The 20443-nt window shown below is 46.9% G+C and overlaps 1 protein-coding gene across 11 annotated transcripts in view; it reads right to left on the reverse strand.

The window, feature by feature from the left end:
* Positions 1–3287: 3287 nt before the first annotated feature.
* The window catches only part of SH3TC2 (SH3 domain and tetratricopeptide repeats 2), an 88140-nt gene continuing 70984 nt past the window's right edge, over positions 3288–20443 (reverse strand). For 8 of the 11 annotated variants that reach the window (XM_053297784.1, XM_053297788.1, XM_053297787.1 and 5 more), the window contains 5 exons: positions 16266–16416; positions 13478–13600; positions 10184–10334; positions 5914–6110; positions 3288–3612 (listed from right to left, as the gene is read on the reverse strand). In XM_053297784.1, coding sequence (XP_053153759.1) covers positions 3421–3612; positions 5914–6110; positions 10184–10334; positions 13478–13600; positions 16266–16416 — 814 coding nt within the window. In that variant the 3' untranslated portion in view covers positions 3288–3420. Of the gene's footprint in view, positions 3613–5913; positions 6111–10183; positions 10335–13477; positions 13619–16265; positions 16417–20443 lie in introns of those variants that run through there. The other 3 variants (XM_053297792.1, XM_053297793.1, XM_053297795.1) reach the window with 3 other exon arrangements.

Raw genomic sequence — 20443 nt, forward strand, 5'->3', positions numbered from 1 at the left:
CAAACAAGACATTGAGGCGATTCTCATGATCAGCAAAAAGCGGGCTAAGATACCCTAGCCTGCTTTCTGGCGAGCGTGAGAACCACCGGACTCGCAGGTCAGCCCGGTGTCCTCAAAGCAAGTAACCTGCTTACTGAGTCCTCCCCTTAGATGAGGTTTAGTGGAGCAAGCGCTCCGCTAACCCCATCTATTTGCTCGTGTATTGCCGCGACACAACTCCGTGGCGCGGCAACAGACAAGGAGACTCCCGCCGGGAGGCTGAAACCAGCCTCCCAGCCCTGGGGTCTCTCAAGGATGCCATGTGCACTTGCGCGGGGCACCCTGGAACTTCCTGGAGCCATGAGGCTCCCGATCCCTGCAGCCCCCACTGGCTCTGTGATGGAGCCCGCAGTCGTGTGTGCCCAGGGCTTCTTGCCTGATCATCTGCAGGGAGAGAGGGTTAAGCATGCTCTCTCTGCAGACCTCATTTTGGCGAGTCTCACTGATTGCGAGACTCGCCTCATTGTGAGCTTGACTGAGGACAAGGCTGCCAGGTTGGGCTTCATTCAGTCCTGCATCCAAAGCCTCTATTTCACCTGGAAGCTGATCTCTCCAAACTGGGGGAGCGGGCATCAAATTGGCAAATGCAGTTCAACGTTGGCATGTGTAAAGTGATGTACATTGGGACAAAAAACCCCAACTTCAAGTATGCGTTGATGGGATCTGAGCTGTTGGTGACTGAACAGGAAAGGGATCTTGGAGTTGTGGTGGACAGCTCGGTGAGAGTGTCGACTCAATGTGCAGCTCCTTCATTAGGAAGGGGATTGAAAAAAAACCTGCTAATATTATAATGCCCTTATACAAAATGATGGTGCGGCCACACCTGGAGTACTGCGCACAATTCTGGTCATCACATCTAAAAAAGGACATTGTAGAACTGGAAAAGGTGCAGAAGAGGGCAACCAAGATGATCAGGGGCCTAGAGCACCTTCCTTATGAGGCAAAGCTACAATAACTGGGGCTTTTTAGTTTAGAAAGAAGACAACTGCAGGGAGACACGATAGAGGTCTATAAAATCATGCATGGTGTGGAGAGAAAATGGATAGAGAAACACAGTTTACATGCAGAAACAGAGTTTATTTTAACTAAGCTTTATTTAGCAAACCTGGACAGATTATCACCAAAATTTGATTTGTTTCTTCACACCATGGTTTCTTCAGGTTTGGTCCCTTCTCCTTACCTCCCATGATCTAGTCTTGCCATCTCTATGTGAGAGCCGTGTGAGGACTGAGCTACTAAAACAATCTGAGATTAAACCACAATTATGGATTCAGGTATCATGCAGAACCATAGGAACATAGGAAGCTGCCATATACTGAGTCAAACCACAGGTCCATCTCGCTCAGTATTGTCTACACAGACTGGCAGCGGCTTCTCCAAGGTTGCAGGCAGGAATCTCTCTCAGCCCTATCTGGGAGAAGCCAGGGAGGGAACTTGGAACCTTCTGCTCTTCCCAGAGGAGCGCCATCCCTTAAGGGGAATATTCTGCTCTTCTCCATCCCCTGAGGGCAATCTCTTCCAGTGCTCACACATCAACTCTCCCATTCATTTGCAACCAGTGTGAACCCTGCTTAGCTAAGGAGACAAGTCATGCTTGCTACCACAAGACCAGATCTCCTCTCAACCATGCTGGGGACAAACCAAGCAACTTCAAACCTTAGATTCAGACTGTTTCCCTAATGAGTCCACAATTTGTTGGCTGGCACAGGTTCAAATATACAAATGAACCACAGCTGGATGAAATAAACCATGATTCCGTGTGATGTCTGAATACACACGATGGCTATTCTCACAACACGAGCTGCCTGGGTTACCCAAGGCAGCTCGTGTTGTCTGGAGTGTGGGGAGCCATCCACTCCCAGAGCTGCTCCAATTGATGGTAGCCATTTTGGGCAGTGAGCCGGGGGGGGGAGGAGTGGTCACGTCAAGTGCAGCAGCTGCTCTACTGAGAGCAGCCACTGCACTGTTGGCACTAAGCACACTGGGATCAGGAGGACTCCCGATCCTAGCTCTGGACTCCCCTGTGCTGCTGCTTGTGTGAGCATGAGGTATGGCGGAGGCCAAGATGGCCACCACTCATCTGCAGGGAAGGCAGTCAAGCTCCTGCCTCCCCCCGCCAGCCCACCCGAGCACTTTGCTGTTGTGTGCATGGCCTCACAGTGAATCAAATGCAGGTTGAAGACCCATCAGTCTAGCCCAGGGCTGCACAACTCTGACCCTCCAGCAATTGTTGGAATACAATGCCCATCATCCCCAGACACAGTGTCCAATAGTCAGGGCTGATGGCCATCTGCAGGAGGGCATGAGTTCTGCAGTCCTGGTTTACCCCTTCCTGGCCCATTCACTCCCTTGCCTGCTGCTCCTTCTGGCTTCTCCTGTTCTGGCTGAAGATAATGAACAAAATACCCTGCAGCTCAGTGCTTCAGATGAATGTTTTGTTAACTTCCCCAGCAGGAGAAGACAAATGTGGAAAGCAGCAGGGAAGGAGGCAGTGGGAGGAGAGGTATATGACTGACCAGCTTCATTGAGTGTTCAGTTTGCTGGTATGCTCCTCCATCAATTCAGTTGAGAAGATGGGCTCACAGCTCTGCTGTGGAATGTGCTGTCTGAGCTTGCTTTCTATATTGTCTGCCTTTTCCTTTTTCATATTCAGCAATACACAGTATCTTTAAGACCACTTGTAGTACATGTTTGTTTCCATCCTCTGCTTGTTTTTATCTTGTTTTCTAATATTAATGTCTCTGTGCCATTAACACAGCTCATTTGCACCAGGAAACTCTCTGAGGACACGCATGGGCAAAGACGCATATTCGCCGCAACTAACATTTCTCAGGCCCACTCACTTGTCCCATGCTTGTGGGGGATATGAAAGGGCACTCTCCATTTTGGCACTGAGGATGGACGCACGCGAGCTGAGCATCTTCTTTGTGCGTTCTCTCAGGGATCCGCTCCAGCTACTTCACCCAAACTGACTATGCTCCAGCAAGCATGCTCTTATTTGCATCTTCCCTTGTGCTTTCAATCTGCTCTTCAAGCAACACTCACACAGGGTATGCATGCTTAAGGAGGTCTATATCTGTGCATGGTGACTCCTCTGAGCCTGTGTTGCTGTTGGTGGCAAAATACGTGGCCTTAAAAAGATGATGGCTTTGCCTTTTGTCCATTTCACATTTGCCTATGAGCGAGGGGATCCACTTGGAGTGAACAGCTTTTCTCATTGCTAGATTCAAAAACACAGGAGACTGAAGCATTGGACATGTTTCTCCCCTTTACTTTTGGTATAGAAAGCACTGGGAGCTCTTTGGCAATGAGGTATAAAGGTTGAACTTTGGTTCTCCTGGTTCAGAAATTCCAGGGCTCTTGAGTCCCCAATACTATTGGTCATACAGCATCCCTTCCTTCACAGAGCCATCGGGCCCGATATGTGGTCCACCCTTTGGGGCCCTTACCCCACTGGGAAGCATTATATATTTGAGTCAGCTTGGCCTGAATCCTGCTTTGCCAATTCTGGTCACCAAGTTCAGTGGCAGCAGCCAAGGCCAAGAGGAAGTAGTTAGCTGCATCTTGTTCATCCTGAGAAGAAAAGACAAGAGAAAATAATTAGGAAGGGGACTTAAAAATAAAACTGCTAGTATTATAATGCCCTTATACAAATTCATGGTGTGGCCACATTTGGAATACTGTGTTTAGTTCTGGTCACTGTATCTCAAAAGTGACATTTTACAACTGGAAAAGGCACAGAAGAGGGCAACCAAAATGATCCTGGGCCTGGAGCAAGGATACAACACCTGGAGTTTTCCCAGACAGCAGGCTTTACCACAGGTTTCTGAGAGGCTTTACTGTGAGTTTGAAAAAAACATTTTTTGCCCCGCAAAATTGCCCCCAAAACCCAATGCAAAAAGTGGATTTTTTTTTACACCGGATATAAATCAGGCTCCACTCTAATGCACTTAAAACAACAACAACAAACAACAACCCACCAATGAATTTGTCCAATATGTGAACGCACCCCCTCCATTCTGAAGGAGATGTGAACTAAAAGCTGGGTGTGAAAAACTTCTTGGGGCTCTTTAGTTTAGAAAAGAAGCAACTATAGGGAGACATGATAGAGGTCTATAAAATCAGGCATGGTGTGGAGAAAGTTGATAGAAGTTTTTCGCCCTCTCACATAACGTTGGAACCAGGGGTTGTTCTATGAAACTGATTGCCATGAAATGTAGGAACAACAAAAGGAAGTACTTTTTCACACAACACATATTATGGAGTTCTCTGCCATAGGATGTGATGATGGCCACCAGCTGGATGGTTTTGAGTGAGGCTTAGAGAAATTCACTGAGGACAGGTCAATCAATGGCTGCTAGTCATGGTGGCTATAGGTGATCTCCATGTTCAGAGGCAGGATGCCTGCAAATATTAGTTGCAGAGGTGCAGTGGCAGGAAAGAGCTCATGCTTCCATCTCCTGGTTGTGCGGATTCATAGGAACATAGAAACATAGGAAGCTGCCTTCTACCGAGTCAGACCCTTGCTCCATCTAGCTCCGTATCATCTACACAGACTGGTGGCGGCTTCTCCAAGGTTGCAGGCAGTGCCTCTCTCAGCCCTATCTGGAGATGCTAAAGGGAACTTGGAACTTTCTGCATGCAAATGCTCTTCTCAGAACTTTCATCCTGGAAGGAGAATATCTCACAGCACTCACATGCACAGTCTCCCATTCAAATATAAACCAGGGTGGACCCTGCTTAACCAAAGGAACCGCTCGTGCTTGCTACCATAAAACTAGCTCTCCTCCTCTCTTCCCAAGGCCTCTGGTGGGCCACTGTGGAAAACAGGATGCTGGACTAGATAGGCTTTGTGACTGATCCAGCAAGGCTCTTCTAATGTTCTTAAAATTAGAGAAATTAAGAATTGGTCTGACTGAATGTGCATGGCAATGCAGAGATCAATGTAGGTTTCCCAGGTCTCTCCAGCCAATGATGCAATCAGTCAGTCACCTGGAGATGAAAACTCTTCTCCAACTGACTAACACAGATCATTTAATTGTTAATGTATAACCCCATATTTACAGCAACAACCTTGAAAATGTGATTACATGTATGCCTCAAAAGCAGGAGTGGGCAAACTTGTCTCTCTAGCTATTGTTGAACTAAAACTCCCATCATCCCCAGCCACAAAAAATTGGGAGTTGATGATGGGAGTTGTAGTTCAATAACAGCTGAAGTGCCAAGTTTGCCTACCCTTGCTCAAAAGTAACATTTGCCAATTTCAGCCATCATGGCTGTCTGTGAACACCAGGAGGCACTCATGCAGTCCCAGCACAGCTTTCAGCAAGTGCTCTCTTTCCTACCTAGCCAGAACAAAATTAGTAGTATCTAGATTGCTGGAGAGAAAATATTAATGAAAAAATTAAGGAGGGAAGAGGGAAGCAGGGAAGCAGCTTCTCCCTGGGTTGCTTGAAGACTGAAAGAAGAGTCCTGCCCTTCGGGACATAAAAGGCAGGCAGAAAGAGCAAAGGAAACCTAGGAGGGAGCTTCAAAAGGGAGAGAAGCCAAAGGCAACAGGACTGCATGTAGTAAATGTAAGCAAACCCAAGTGGCAGAAATTGAGGTCAAAGAGGATTTAGAGTTCAAAGAAGATGGAATAGGCTCTAGTACTGGAGCAAAGTTGACACCAGGAGCAGAAGGGCTTTATCTCAACATAAATGGGAGGCACCGACGGGGACAATTCACACACAGCATCTGACGACACCAAACTGTTCATTATTTTAATAGGCTAGTAAAAGATCTCATCTAGGCCAGACTCTAACAAACATCTAGCTTTCAGGGACAGACTTGCCAGATCTTTCAGTGAGACAGAGGACAGCATGCTTCACTCACCTTTAATTTGTGCAGGGTCAGATCTCCCAAGCGATAATAAACCTTGTAATAATACATAGTCTCCTGAGCCCCTTGCAGTGATGGTGCCCGCAGAGAGAGCGTCTTCAAGTAGCAGTCCTCAGCCATTTCATACATCTGCAGGAAATAGTAGACTGTTGCCAGACGGTGAAAAGCAACTAGCTCTTGCAATTGATCTCCTGGAAAAAGAAGTGCTGATAGAGTAACGCTGCGGGCGACTGGAAAATGAATGAAATGGAACAGGGCTGCAGGAAAACTAGAGGTGCTTCTCAAATCCCCTCCCTATGATTTCCCCCTTGGATTTAGCACATCTGATTTGTCTTGTTCTGGTTGTAGAACCTGACTTGCTCAGGGGTGGACTCTCTTGCTAGAGGTTTCCAAACAGAACAGCCATCTGTTGGATTTCTCACATGGAGCAGGAGGTTGGGAAGACCTCCAAAGTCACTCCCCTCTTTAAAATGCTATGCTTTTAAAGTGGGACTTATGCAGTTGCTTTCTACCATTCCTCTGGCTTTTGGTTTTAGAACTTGCAAAGACTGCAGTGTGTGCACAGTATGCTCTGGCCACAAGTTTTTTTCCACTCTGAGAAGAATATGCACAACAATCCTGTGCACTGAAAAATTGCACAATATATCTTTTTGCTAGCATGCTATGGTGCAGACCATCACATCAACAATCCTGAGATTACTAAAAAGCCTATATGACATGAAATTGACATGAATTTAATGAGTCAAAGTGATATTTACACAGATCTTGGGATAAAGGGAATGGGATATATATTGATAATACTCTGATGTTAGGCTTGCTTACTCAGAACAAAGTTCCATTCCTTTAATTTATTTCTGAGTTTAAAATTAAATTTTATTTTATTATTAAGCACACTTAATAATAAGTCTCATCAGCATAACAGTGTGTCTCATCAACACCAAACTTGTGGGGTGGGGGACAACAATTTTGAGCAGAAAAGTGGATAAGCACCCCTCCCACAGAATGCTCATCTGATCCTTACTGGAGCCTTTTGAAGCTGGTTTGCATTTTTTAAAAGGGAGACAAAAACATGTAAATTAGTTCAAGGACAAGGAAGGCAAGATGTCTTAGAAAGGCACCACTATGCAATAGGAAGAGATGCACTCAACTTCTTTGAAGGGGAGGAAATATTCAATCTGCTCCCAGCCTTGGAGGATGTGCCTTGTTATTCAAGTCATGCTTACTTTAAAGTAAGTCCCACTAAGTTAAATGCCCTTCACATTTCAGCTTTGAAGTGCAGGGCAATTCTATATACAATTATTTAAAAATAGGTTTTGTTAAACTTAGTGCAACTTACACTTTTTGCATAAACAAGTATTGAGTCAGGCTTTATCAATGTAGGAATTCTTATTCCTGTGCTGTAAGATCAGTGTCATATCATCATGATTGATTAAATCCATGTCATCTTAATGTCAGGTAAACTTTCGATTCATTAAAAGCAGGACTAATGCAATGGCCAACACCTCTGCATGCTGCTGCTTCTCCTTCTTTTTAAGACAGGTTTTCAATGCACAGGATTGCAGGTGTGCATTACTTCCACAGAAGTCAAAAAATCACGGAGAAGAATGGAAGGACTGAATGGCAAGCTGCACTCTTGGAACCTTAGTAAGGATTGCAGAACAGACTAGGAAGCGACAGCAAGAGCAACCCGCATGCACCAATCCTACAAGCATTTGTAGATATTGAGGCTATTCTCACAATGGGGGAAAACCGGGCTAAAGAAGCCCAGCCGGGTTTTTCCCCATTGTGAGAACCAGCGGGCTTGCAGGCGAGCCCAGTGGTTCTCTGGCGGCTAGTCCGCCAAAGTAGCCCTCCCCTTACTTAGTAGCCCTCCCAAAGTAGCCCTCTCCTTTCTGATCATGTGCCGCCATGGCATGGCTCTGCGCCACAGCAACACATAAGAAGAACCCTGCTGGGAGGCTGCAAGCATCCTCCCAGGTTTGGAGGGATATCCAGGATGCCCTGTGCACTCGTGTGGGGCATCCTGGAACTTCCGGGGACCATACGGCCCCCCAGTCCCCGCCGCCCCTGTCGGCTCCATGATGGAGCCGGTAGTCATGTGGGCGGCTGATCCAGCTGCCCAGCTACGAGCGGCTGTTCGTCTGCGGAGAGAGCGGGCTAAGCCTGCTCTCCCTGCAGAACCCCCTCTGGCTCTTCACACCAATTGTGTGAAGCGCCTTATTATCTACTGAACAATGTCTGCTAACTAAGCAAAGAGGCATCTTTCAAAGTGGTGATTTTCTTTGGGGAGGGGGAGAGCAACTGGCCCTATCCACCCCCAGCATAGCATCCCTCCAGAGGCTGTTGCTGGTATCTGCCTTATGTTTCTTTTTAGATTGTGAGCCCTTTGGGGACAGGGGACCATCTTTGTGATGTATTACTTATTTTTCTATGTAAACTGCTTTGAGAACTTTGGTTGACAAGCGGTATATAAATATTGTAGTAGTAGTAGTAGTAGTAGTAGTAGTAATAGTAGGAGTAGTAGTGAAAATCAAAGAGTAGTGTGGCAGAACACTGGGCACAGCTCATTTACAGAAGATTTCTACATCAGAACTGGGGAAATCTCTTCATCATTAAGAGAAATACACATTGCACCATAGCCAACAGTGGTATTTCTAACCCACATTAAAAGACTAATTAAGAAATCTACGTTGATATCAGTATGATCTGGTGGATAGGATCCCATATCTGTTTCTTTGAATTCGGGATTCCTGGACTACTGGCTACAGCAATGTGGATGCTAATAATGTCATCTTTCACTAACAATGAATGTCTTGCAACGTCCTGGCTAAATCACCTTTGGCTGAGATATTGGAATTTGGACCTGGAAGGCTTCATCTGTGGAAAGATGAACAATATACTCAGCAAGCCTTCCTTCATCATTGCCTCTGTGTCCCCAGCCGTGAATGACAAAATACCTTCCTTATTTCCTGAAATACATACAAATCCATGCAGACCTATTTTTTTTTTCTTCCAAAGAGCCATTTACTTCTCAAAGAAGAGAACAGAGAGAAACAATTTCTAACCTAGAGCTGCAGAGGCATTTTCTGCTCTTTTTTTCTACCACTGCAAGTGCATTGGTTGATTTGAGCCTTTTAAATCTATTTTGGCTTTTATAAAAGTAGTTTGTTAGAAACCATTGGCTTTTTCATTGCTACATTGTTATTGTCCTGATGCAGGAAAATTCTCATCATGTGCTTTCTATAATATTAGATCAGTGTTCTTTTGTAAGCCCTGGGGGCCAGTGGTGGCCCTCATCAACATGAAGTGCAGCTCCATGACTAATTGTTTACTGGGCCTGTGTGAAGCTTTGGCCCAAACTGAATATCCTGTACAATAGGGATGTGCACGGACTGTGGAGGCGCAGTCTGACACTGGGTGGGTGGCTCTTTAAGGGTGGGGCGGTTGTACTTATCCCTCCCGACGCTTTTCCCCCTCCGGCGCTCCATTCCTTAGTGCAAATTTCAGGGCGGCAGCGTTCCTCCTTGCCGCCCCTGCCCCCTTGTTGATGGTCAAAGCGGAAGTAACTTCCGTGCATGCGCCCGCCGCTGACGCGTGTGTGCACACCATGTGACATGTATGGTGGCCGCATGCGCGTCAGTGGCGGGCGCATGCACGGAAGTTACTTCCGCTTTTACCATCAACAAAGGGGCAGGGGCAGCAGGGAGGAACGCTGCCGCCCCGAAATTTGCACTAAGGAATGGAGTGCCAGAGGGCGGAAAGCAGTGGGAGGGGTAAGTACAACCCCTCTGCCCTTAAAGAGCCAACCCCTCCTGGCGTCGAACCGCCGGACCAGTTTACAGGCCTCCAACATGGCCTGCGGACCAGTTCGTGCACATCCCTACTGTACAGTCCCTCTGGCACCATGCAGAGGCGGCCATTCTCACTATGCAGTGCTGTGTTGTGCCCAGTGCTGGGGAGGGGGGGGTCCTTTAAGGGAAAGGGAGCCCTTTTGAGCCCCTGCACCATCTTGGAAGGCATGCATGGAGCGCTGGGAAGTGTAACTCCTCCCAGAGCTTTCCCCACAGAACTCTTAAGAGAGGACTCTGTCTCTCTTAAAGGGTCCTCTCAGCACTGGGGAAAGCAGAGTACTGTGAAGAGGTCAGCACAGTGGGAAGTAGCTCTCACACTGAATGATTTTTGCCCAAGTGACCCCTGCTTGTAAAACAGTGAAGATCACTGGAATAGATACAGCTGTGCTATAAATTCCCAGGTCCTTTCCTACCTACATCCACGCTGAGCCTGGCTGCCAAGGTAGCAAATTCCAAAGCCTTCTCATAGTTCTGGAGTCCAATCTGCAGCTCAGTCAACTTATTGAACACTCTCAGCTCAGTCTGGGTGGCTTTCAGCTTCCTAGCCAAAGGTATAGCTCCTCCCTGGAAAAAGCATGAAACAATGCTTCTGTGTTACTCCATAGTTTCCCACCATGCCAAGCTGCCACAGCCACCATGCCATTCCAGCTACAAAATTGCCTTTCATGGAGAAGTGGACTTGTCAAGAAAAAAGAGAGATGCCATTAAACTCCACCTTCCCACCACCCAGTACATTTGGAATTTTCTCTGTATGGTTGGTTGGCTCCAAATCATCAATTTCTTAGAAGTCAAACTAAACCTGGTAAGCCTCATAGTTTATAATTTCCTAGTTAAATGGTAATGGGCTTAAATGTGACCTCATTCACTTACTGTGCTCTGACGTTTGAGCTTCCAGAAAAACTAGAGATGGGCTTTTTCTGTAACCATTCAGTTAATCAGCTCCTGAAGAACCCATCAGGGCTTGCCTTCGAGTTTCATGATTACCTCTGCTTAACTAGGCAAAGAGGCACCTTTTAAAGTGGTGGCTCACTTTATATTTAGCAGGAGGAGAGCCACTGTCCCTATTCAGCCTAGCAGAGCATCCCTTTCAGAGGTTGTTGCTGGTGTCTCCCTTGTATATTTTTTTTTAGAAGACTGTGAGCCTCTTTTCAATCTTTTTGCTTTGAAACCAGTTATTCTTAATAATAATAATTTTGACTGAATTTAATTAACTCCCATGCAACTATAAGCAAATTGAATTGTGCACCCATTTCTTAAAATTAAACAAAATTCCTGTGATAAATAATTGAAAGTCACAGTTGCAGCAATCTATCTTTTATCCAGTCCATATTTGTAAAAAATGCTGCTATCAAAAATTAACCATAATCAGAGGAATTCTCTCCTTTTCCCCCTCTAGCTATAGGAAACACTGTAGTGATGCAATAGAACATTTTTGCCTATATTCCCAGGGTGAGCTACAATCTTCAGCTTTAAGCCAGTCAGCTCATGACAGTAGCTGGGTTAAGATAATGTAACACTGTATTTGGCCAGGTCACTGCATCTTCAGATGCAGATGGACCTCACCCACAACCAGACAAAACCAAACCATGTGGCCAACCAAGCGGCTCATAAAAATGAAAGTCAGAAAACAATGAGGCTATTCTCATGAGCAGTCTAGCCCAAGCTGGGGCAGCCCATCCTGAGTTGGCCTGCTTGTGTGGCACGTCAGAATCAAGGCAGATGCAAGCACTGCTGCCCCACCTAGCCTGCTTTTTTACCCAGCCTTTAGCCAGGGTTAAAGGCACAAGCATGCCCTTAACGCTGATGCTGGGTTCATGTGTGTGCTCGGGATGCAAATGCACTGCACTGCTTGTTTGGGATTCCTGCATTTGCATTTGGGGGTTCCTGGAGGCCAGGACTCATCTTCCTGGCCTCCAGTGATCCGCGTTGCTCAGAGCAGCGTGGATCATGAGGGTATACAATGGTGCACTGAAGAGGACCTCGTCAGTTGTCCGGAGGGGGGGGGGAGGTGGGTTCATCCCTGCCACTCCGGGCCCGCCCTGGTAATGATTGTGAGCACAGCCTCTAAAACTATGAGACCTCTTTGGGTGATTTCCTGAACATGCCCTTTCTTGTCTGGAATTGTATACAGTGTGCTAACAGTACAGAAGTGCTATACGTCCATAAACCAGAGAAGGGGCACAGGGGTCAATTCACACGGACTAAGGAGCAGCTGTAAGAACTGGCAACTTGTTGTGAGAGGTTGCTGGAAGAACTTTCTCAACCATGTTACAGCATCCAGCTCTGGCTCCTCTGTGCTGACCAAGGTTCTGACTCTGGCCCTGGGAGCTATCCAAGACCTGGTGCACTCCTGGAGCCCTACCTTGTAATAGAGTCTGGAACAGGATAGCAAGAATATGACTGACAGTCACACTGTTCCATGAGGAACTACCTCCGCTCCATTTGAAGCCAGGGAATTCCTTCTCCACACAAACAGTGTGGAGAGCCTGCAGGGGGTTTGTGGGGAGAGCAGGCTTGGCCCACTCTCCCCACACAGGAGCAGTCAGCTTGCCCTGGGCAGCTGGATTGGCTGCCCACATGATTACCGGCTCCGTCATGGAGCCGGTTTGGGTGGCGGGGATCGGGGGCCTACTGGCCCCTGGGAGTCCCAGAATGCCCCACACAAGTGTGCAGGGCATTCTGGGGAGCCCCCCCCCCAACACCAGGAGGTTTGTTATAGCCTCCCGGTTGGGGGTCTCCTCATGGGTCACCATGGTACGGAGCTGCGCAGACACACAACCAACTAAACGGGGTTAGTGGAGCATGCGCTCTGCGAGCCTCGTTTAAGGGGAGGGGGAATTAAGCGGATTTGCCACTGGGAGCCACACAGCTCCTGGTGGTTCGCATGCGCAGTGAAAAATGGGCTGCGCCCCCTTAGCCCAGTTTCCACTGCACATGGGAATAGCCTCAGTGTGTCATGGGGCAGTGAGTACAAGCATTCCACCCCCACTATGGGTGTCACCCAATTACCTGCTGCCATTGCCCCTACCTCAACTCTGGTCTTTCCCCAGTGTTCCCCCTCCTTGCCAGTGCTGCTGCTAGGTGAGAAGCTGGCACTGATGCCATCCCTCTTCCTTCTCAACTTCCAGGAATGTGCTCTGTCCTGGGACCAGTGTGTACTGCCGCTTGCTGCATCATGCACACACACTGCCTCCAGTTTCACTGGTCCCTGTCTCTTGCTGCTGCCATATCCTCCCTTCTGGCGCCAAGCTTATCTAGAGAGAGATAGTTGGTCACTGGCACAGTGGTGGCATCGAGAGTAGGCAGCATGCATACAGATTTGCTGGCGCCTACCTGCTCTCACCATTGCCACTACACCACCACTAGCAAAGGGGTTGCTCTCTCACTGTCTCTCCTCTCTAGTACCAAAAGTGGGCCGTTTGGTGCTGGAAGGGAGAGAGAGGAGTCAGTGCAACTGGATGCAGAGACACTGCCTGTGTGTCAGTCTCAGGACGGAGCACATGCCCGGGTGAGAGGGGGAGAAGGACGGCAGCAGCACTAGCTTCTGGCCCTGCAGGTGGGGCCAGTGAGGGGAGTGTGGGACTGACATCAGCACCAGGCATACCCAGGAGGTGGGGCTGGCACGGGGGGGTGGGTAAGATGGTGCATCGTGATTAGCCTCACGTGGTGACTGGGAATGAGCCACCTCTGTTTGTTATGGTTATTACCCTGTAATATTCCAGGGCTCGTTGTCTGTTCCGGATCCCATTGAAGAAGACATCACCAGCCTCTTCGTAGAGTTCCATGGCCAGATGCAGCTCTCTAGGCTTCAGAGCAGTTTCTATGGCTGCCTGGGAAAGTGATCAGACCTGAATATGAGAGCAGGCAATATCATCACACACACACAAACTAGTGCAAAAGTATTACTAAATAGTATTATTAAACAACTGTAGACATGGGCCTTCATCTTTGTGTGTGAATGCACTTTTCATGCTTGCCTACAATAAAAACATGATCAGTTATAATTCCAGTTGGATACTTACAGTGAGGGAAATATATTTGATCCCCTGCTGATTTTGTCCGTTTGCCCTCTGACACAGAAATGACCAGGCTATAATTGGAATGGTAGGTTTATTGTAGCTGTGAGAGACAGAATAACAAACAAACCCTCAAAAGCCCAGTGCCCAAAAGTCAGCGATGGATTTGCATTGTAGTGAGGGAAATAAGTATTCGATCCCTTCACAAAAGATGTCTTAGTACTTGGTGGCAAAACCCTTGTTGGCAATCACAGAGGTCAGATGTTTCTTGTAGTTGGCCACCAGGTTTGCACACAACCCAGGAGGGATGTTGTCCCACTCCTCTTTGCAGATCCTCTCCAAGTCAGAAAGGTTTCGAGGCTGATGTTTGGCAACCCGAACCTTCAGCAACCTCCACAGATTTTCTATGGGATTAAGGTCTGGAGACTGGCTCGGCCACTCCAGGACCTTCATGTGCTTCTTCTTGAGCCACTCCTTTGTTGCCTTGGCTGTGTGTTTTGGGTCATTGTCATGATGGAATACCCATCCATGGCCCATTCTCAATGCCCTGGCTGAGGGAAGGAGGTGCTCACCCAAGATCTGATGGTACATGGTCCCGTCCATCGTCCCTTCGATGCAGTGAAGGTGTCCTGTCCCCTTAGCAGAAAAACACCCCCAAAGCATAATGTGTCCACCTCCATGTTTGACGGTGGGGATGGTGTTCTTGGGCTCATAGGCAGCATTCCTCCTCCTCCACACACGGCGAGTTGAGTTGATGCCAAAGAGCTCGATTTTGGTCTCATCTGACCACAACACTTTCGCCCAGTTCTCTTCTGGATCATTCAGATGTGCATTGGCAAACTGCAGACGGGCCTGTACATGTGCTGCCTTGAGCAGGGGGACCTTGTGGGCACTGCAAGATTTCAGTCCTTCACGGCGTAGTGTGTTACCAATTGTTTTCTTGGTGACTATGGTTCCAGCTGCCCTGAGATCATCGACAAGTCCCCCCTGTGTAGTTCTGGGCTGCTTTGTCACCGTTCTCATGATCATTGCAACTCCACAAGGTGAGATCTTGCATGGAGCTCCAGACTGAGGGAGATTGACAGTTATTTTTTGTTTCTTCCATTTGCGAGTTATCGTGCCAACTGTAGTCACCTTCTCACCAAGCTGCTTGGCAATAGTCTTGTAGCCCAGTCCAGCCTTGTGCAGGTCTACAACCTTGACCCTGACATCCTTCGACAGCTCTTTGGTCTTGGGTATGGTGGTGAGTTTGGAAGCTGAGTGATTGCTTGCTTCTATGGACAGGGGTCTTTTATACAGGTACTGTAACAAGCTGGGATTAGGAGCACTCCCTTACAGAGGGTGTTCCTCATCTCAGCTCATTACCTGCATATAGTGAAAAGACACCTGGGAGCCTGAAATCTTGCTGGTTGATAGGGATCAAATACTTATTTCCCTCACTACAATGCAAATCCATCGCTGACTTTTGGGCACTGGGTGTTTGAGGGTTTGTTTGTTGTTATTCTGTCTCTCACAGCAACAATAAACCTACCATTCCAATTATAGCCTGGTCATTTCTGTGTCAGAGGGCAAACGGACAAAATCAGCAGGGGATCAAATACTTAGTTCCCTCACTGTATATTCAGATGTATACATATAAAAAATTTCCTTTTAACAACCAAGTCTAAACATCTGCATGGCTGCTGTTAAACTTCAAATGATATGAGTATGGATTTCTGTTACAAAGCTTGAGGACTTGTTGAAAACCATAATTACTAACCTTTGTGACTTTGGAGTTAGAGGATCACATTTGCTAAAGATTCAAAACTACTGGATAGACTTGATGACATTCCCACTGACCGAGGTGCTGATGTCCTTCTGCCACCTTTCAGGGCTTCCGATCTTTGTCCTTCATTCCCTGGACATCTATTGCCTAATGCCCTGACATTCCATCCCAGCCTTCCTAGCATTCAAATCCATAACCTCCTCCAAATCCAAATGTTGCAAACAGACCCACATTTTACATCTACAAGAAAGTTCATAAATTACATACATTTGTACAAATTTCACTAATCTTAAAAATAAAAATAAAAAATCCTAGCAGTCAGGTATTAAGCTTTTAAATCCAGAAAGGCATATTATTAGTATGGCAGTTAGGTGCAAATTTCCTGAATATGTGAAATTTGCACACAAGTGCAATGTACAAGAATTATGCCTCTCTTCAGTGCCTCTCCCCTAGCCAAGATCTCCTGAGTATCTCTCAGTTACAGGGAAATGCATCGTCACTGCTAGTACTACTTCTAGACACTCAGTTAGCACCTACAGTGTGCCAGATACCTACTATACAGGAGAGAAGTGAAAATTTGTTTTTGCAGACATGACCATTATTCTTCCTGCAGTTGGTACTTAGCTATTTGTGGGTGGCTGAAACCCCAGCTTCACAACATTCAAGTTGCTTCTAGGAGACAGGATAGAACCAGCCTTCTTATTCTTTTTCTACCTGCAAATACATTTCCACAAGCTCGTCCTCTTGCATTTGATAGTAGAGCCTCCCAGCCTGTAGCCAGGCCTGTGCTGTTTTGACGGTCTCCTTCAGGTCAATGAAGAGTCTCAGACTTTGTTTGGTACACTCCAGTGCCCGTTTCAGAGATCTGTAGGGTTCACAGGGGTGCTGTTATTGCAAAGAAAGAGTGAGTGCTCCTGTGTAAAACCAAATCAGCCTGACCCTTTCTGACCAGCTCTGCAAAGTTTACCTTGCAATGCTATCGGCTGTGTTCTGCACTCAGGAGGACCCGTCCCCTTGCATCCCCATGCTAAATCAGCCCTTACAAAGCAAGTGGAACCAGCCAGTCATGTCGTAATCAGCTGTCATTCTATTCCTGCAGTACCGCATAGTGCAAGACATTATGGTCATCCATTGAAGCTAAATGCAGGTAGATTCAGGACAGACAAAAGAAAGTACTTCTTTACACAACATGTAGCTAAACTATGACATTCGCAAATGTGGTGATGGCCACCAATCTAAATGGGTTTAAAAGGGGATTAGACAAATTCATGGAGGATAGGTCTATCAATGGCTACTAGACTGGATAGCTGGATATTTCCATCAGGATCAGAGGGGGCATGCCACTGAACACCAGGTACTAGGCAACACCACTGCAAGGGGACTGCCCTTCCCCCCTTCTGCAGGCTTCTCAGATGCACCTGGTTGGCCACTGCGTAAAGCAGAATGCTGGACTGGATGGGCCTTGGGCCTAATCCTGCCGGTCTTTTCTTATGTACTTTAGACAAACTAGGACTGTTGTTGTAGTGTCATGATCAAGGAGTGCTCCACTGTAGAAATGGAGTGCCTCTAATGCTGCCTATACTGGAGACCAATTCACATTTCACTACAGGGAACAGAAACTATATATGATGGAATGCAAGAATGAACCTCAGGCTCATTTGTACCTTTCTAATTGCACACAGACTGTAATGTGCAATATACAACATGCAAGTATAACCCTCTGTGGGCTGTTACCCCTTTATTGTGGTAAATTGATTACACATGCAGGTAACATTCTACACATGGTGAGGCAAGAGTGCAGGAGATAACGTTTTGCTTTAGCTTTGATTTTAGTTTTTTTAATTTAAGTTTTCATTTTTGGTTTGTTTTAGTTTTTCATTATCCCCTAAAGGAAATTACTGCAGTTTTTCCTCAGTTTGGCTCTCTGAAGACTTTTCATCCCCAAGTGGTACTGCTAACTCTGCAACAGCTTCCATTCATTACAGAAATCCATGCCAGGCAGACACAGCACAGAAAGTCACAATGATCAGCAGCCAGCAGGAGTTAGAGGGCAGCCACTCCATGTCATTAAAAGCACTGGTGGAGAGTGATGCTCACTTACTGGAGAATAAGTAAAAAAAGACATTTGGGAGGATGGGGATGTAAGAAAGAAACCCAAGACCACCCTGTTTGGTCCAGAGTGCACTTTCTCATGGAAGTGCCTGGCAACATGTGGGCATGACAGAGGAGAATGGATTTCTCAGCATCTACAAAGAAGGCATATGGGTCAGTCAGTTTTCCAACAGGCAGCATCAGCATGAGGTCACAATGGCCAATTGCTCTTATTCAGCTGGGCAACATCAACATGAGGTCACAATGGCCAGTGTCTCCTTTAGGAGCCCAAAATTTGGCTTAAAATAAGCCAAATCTGGCAACAGCCACCATCAGCATAAGGGCACCTGTGAGAATCCCACTGAAATGGGCAAGTGTGTGTGTGTGTGTGTGTGTGTGTGTGTGTGTGTAGGTTGAGAAGCAGCAGACAAGAGAAGGGGGCCTGGCAGGCAGGTACTTCAGCTGTTCCAGGGCTTCTATCTATGGCCTCGATACAGGAGATGTGAGGAGCAAGATAAGGATTAAGTGATAGCTGAAAACATAGAAGAGGTTGTGTTGTTGTTTTATATGCACAAACCCTTTAATTGTGTATCCCTTTTATTTCCCTAGTGTAAGCCATAATCTTGGTGGTCACATGACAGGAATCTGCTTCCTGAATGCCTTTCCTCTGAACTCACTCAGACCATGCATGATATGGTTAACATTCAGGTTACTGAGCAACCACAATCAGTGTTGTAGTGGCAGCTGGCAAAAGTTGTGGCTTTTGCCGTGAGTGGCTGCCCTCTTAACTCCTGCTGGCTGCTGATCATCGTGTCTTTCTGTGCTATGTCTGCCTGGCATGGATTTCTGTAATGAATGGAAGCTATTCCAGTCCAATTCTCTTTAGACCCCAGGGTATCTCCTAGCCTAATCTGCCAGCTACATCAAATATCAAAATCGGTATAATCCACCAGAGTGTGCCACAGACAGGTTCCTTCCTTCTTATAAATCTATTTAGCACATTCATATCTCATCTTTCCTCCAAGGTGCTCAGGGTAGCTTCACTTTTATCTCATTTTTGTCCAAAGACAAAAAAAGTCAGTTTGTAATAAACCTAATGGACAGCACAGGGCAGAAAAAAACTTCAGCCACAATCTGTGGATACTCGTGTTCATCCAGAGTGAGGCAAATGGGTGCACAGTCGTACTCCTAACCAGTGCACTGGAATATCTTGCTGCTCTGTCTGTTTGCCTAGTGATTGGCCTTTCAAGTAAGTGAATTCCAGCTGCTGTTTTCATTCAGGAGACGGAGGCATCCTGTTGATCTTAAACAGAGCTCACACTATAGGTGTCTGCTGCTTCAATTTCTTTCCTCTGAGTTCACTCTGAGTTCTGTCCTTGCATTGGAGAGTTAGTATCCCGATGACTGAGCATTGCAAACAGGGATGAAGGCAGAGCAGTGACATTCTAATTAGAGATCTGCTAGGTCTGTGTGAAGTGACTCTGATTTGATTTGGAGTCCACCTCAGTGCTTCAAGGACCTCCTGACTCACTTCAGTCCAATTCCAAGGGATACTTTGGATTTCAGCTGAAGTCCCAGACTCTCCCTTCCTCAGACTCAAACCCAAACGTCCCTAATTCCTGTTCCATACAGGAAGGAGCATTGTCTCTCTAGATTTATTTTTTCTCCCCCCCAGAGGCAAAGGAACAGTGGCTGCTTTAGTATAAGTCACTTCATTTAAACTTCCTTTAGTTTTTCCCTCTTCTTCCTCTCTGTATGTAGACCTGGGAAAGGTGCAGGGTCTTCTGGCTACTGTAGTACTTTCAGGGGCTGCTGGGTATATACAGGGGTTGGGGAGTGTGTGCATTTGGATTCCACAGGGCAGAGCGAGGCCAAATGAGATCTGAATCAAACCACATCCTATTCAGCCAGTCCGATTCAATTTGACCCGACCTGAACCTGATGGTGGTTTTGTTCAAGTTGACCTGAACAGGGTCCGATTCTATTCGGATCCAAATTGGCCTTGGAAGCATCTCACATCGCTAATATTTTTATTTTAAAAGTTAACAGTAACTGTCTTTACACCTCAGGGCATTTCCAAGCCTAATTTATCACTTCTATCAAAAGCCAAAATTAGTGTAAACCACCAGAGTGTTTCCCCACTGCTATTTCATCAGTGTATTCATTCAGCCTCCCCTCTAAGGCGAGTGGTTGTGCATGCGCCCCCCCACCCGGTGCAGATTCCTGAAATTGCTGCTTGGCTGCTGCTGCCCCTGCCCCGCTGCCTTTCCCCCCATCACCACCTCACCAACCGCCTCCTCCTCTGCCTGCCCGCTGTGGGCTCTTCTTGAGGGAATCTTCTCCCTCCATTTTCTGGCGAGCCCGAGCGGTGCCTCTGCCCACCTGCCACTCGGGCTCTTCTTAAGGAAGGAGGAAAGCTTCTCTCTCCATTTTCTGCCGGTGCGAGCCCAAGCGGCACCTCTGCCTGCCCACCACTTGGGCTCTTCCCTCCTTCAGAAGAGCCCGAGCGGTGGGCAAATGGAGGGAGAAGATTCCCTCCTTCCTTCAGAAGAACCCGAGCAGTGGGCAGGCAGAATCTCTGGTTTCACGTTAAGTGCTAATGAGGCCAATGCCATTATTTGGATTGGAGTGAGTTTACAAGAAGGAAATAACTAATCCTCAATTTAAAGCAACAGTACTTGAATGGAGGAGATGGCTTTAAAAGCTAATGTCACCTTTATCATTCCTGACACCTTTCTTGGATCACCCAGTGTTTCATGATCCCCCCTCCCCAAATCAGTTGGTTTTTAAAGGATGGAAAA

This window comes from Hemicordylus capensis, chromosome 2, assembly GCF_027244095.1.
Source record: "Hemicordylus capensis ecotype Gifberg chromosome 2, rHemCap1.1.pri, whole genome shotgun sequence".
Taxonomy (NCBI): domain Eukaryota; kingdom Metazoa; phylum Chordata; class Lepidosauria; order Squamata; family Cordylidae; genus Hemicordylus; species Hemicordylus capensis.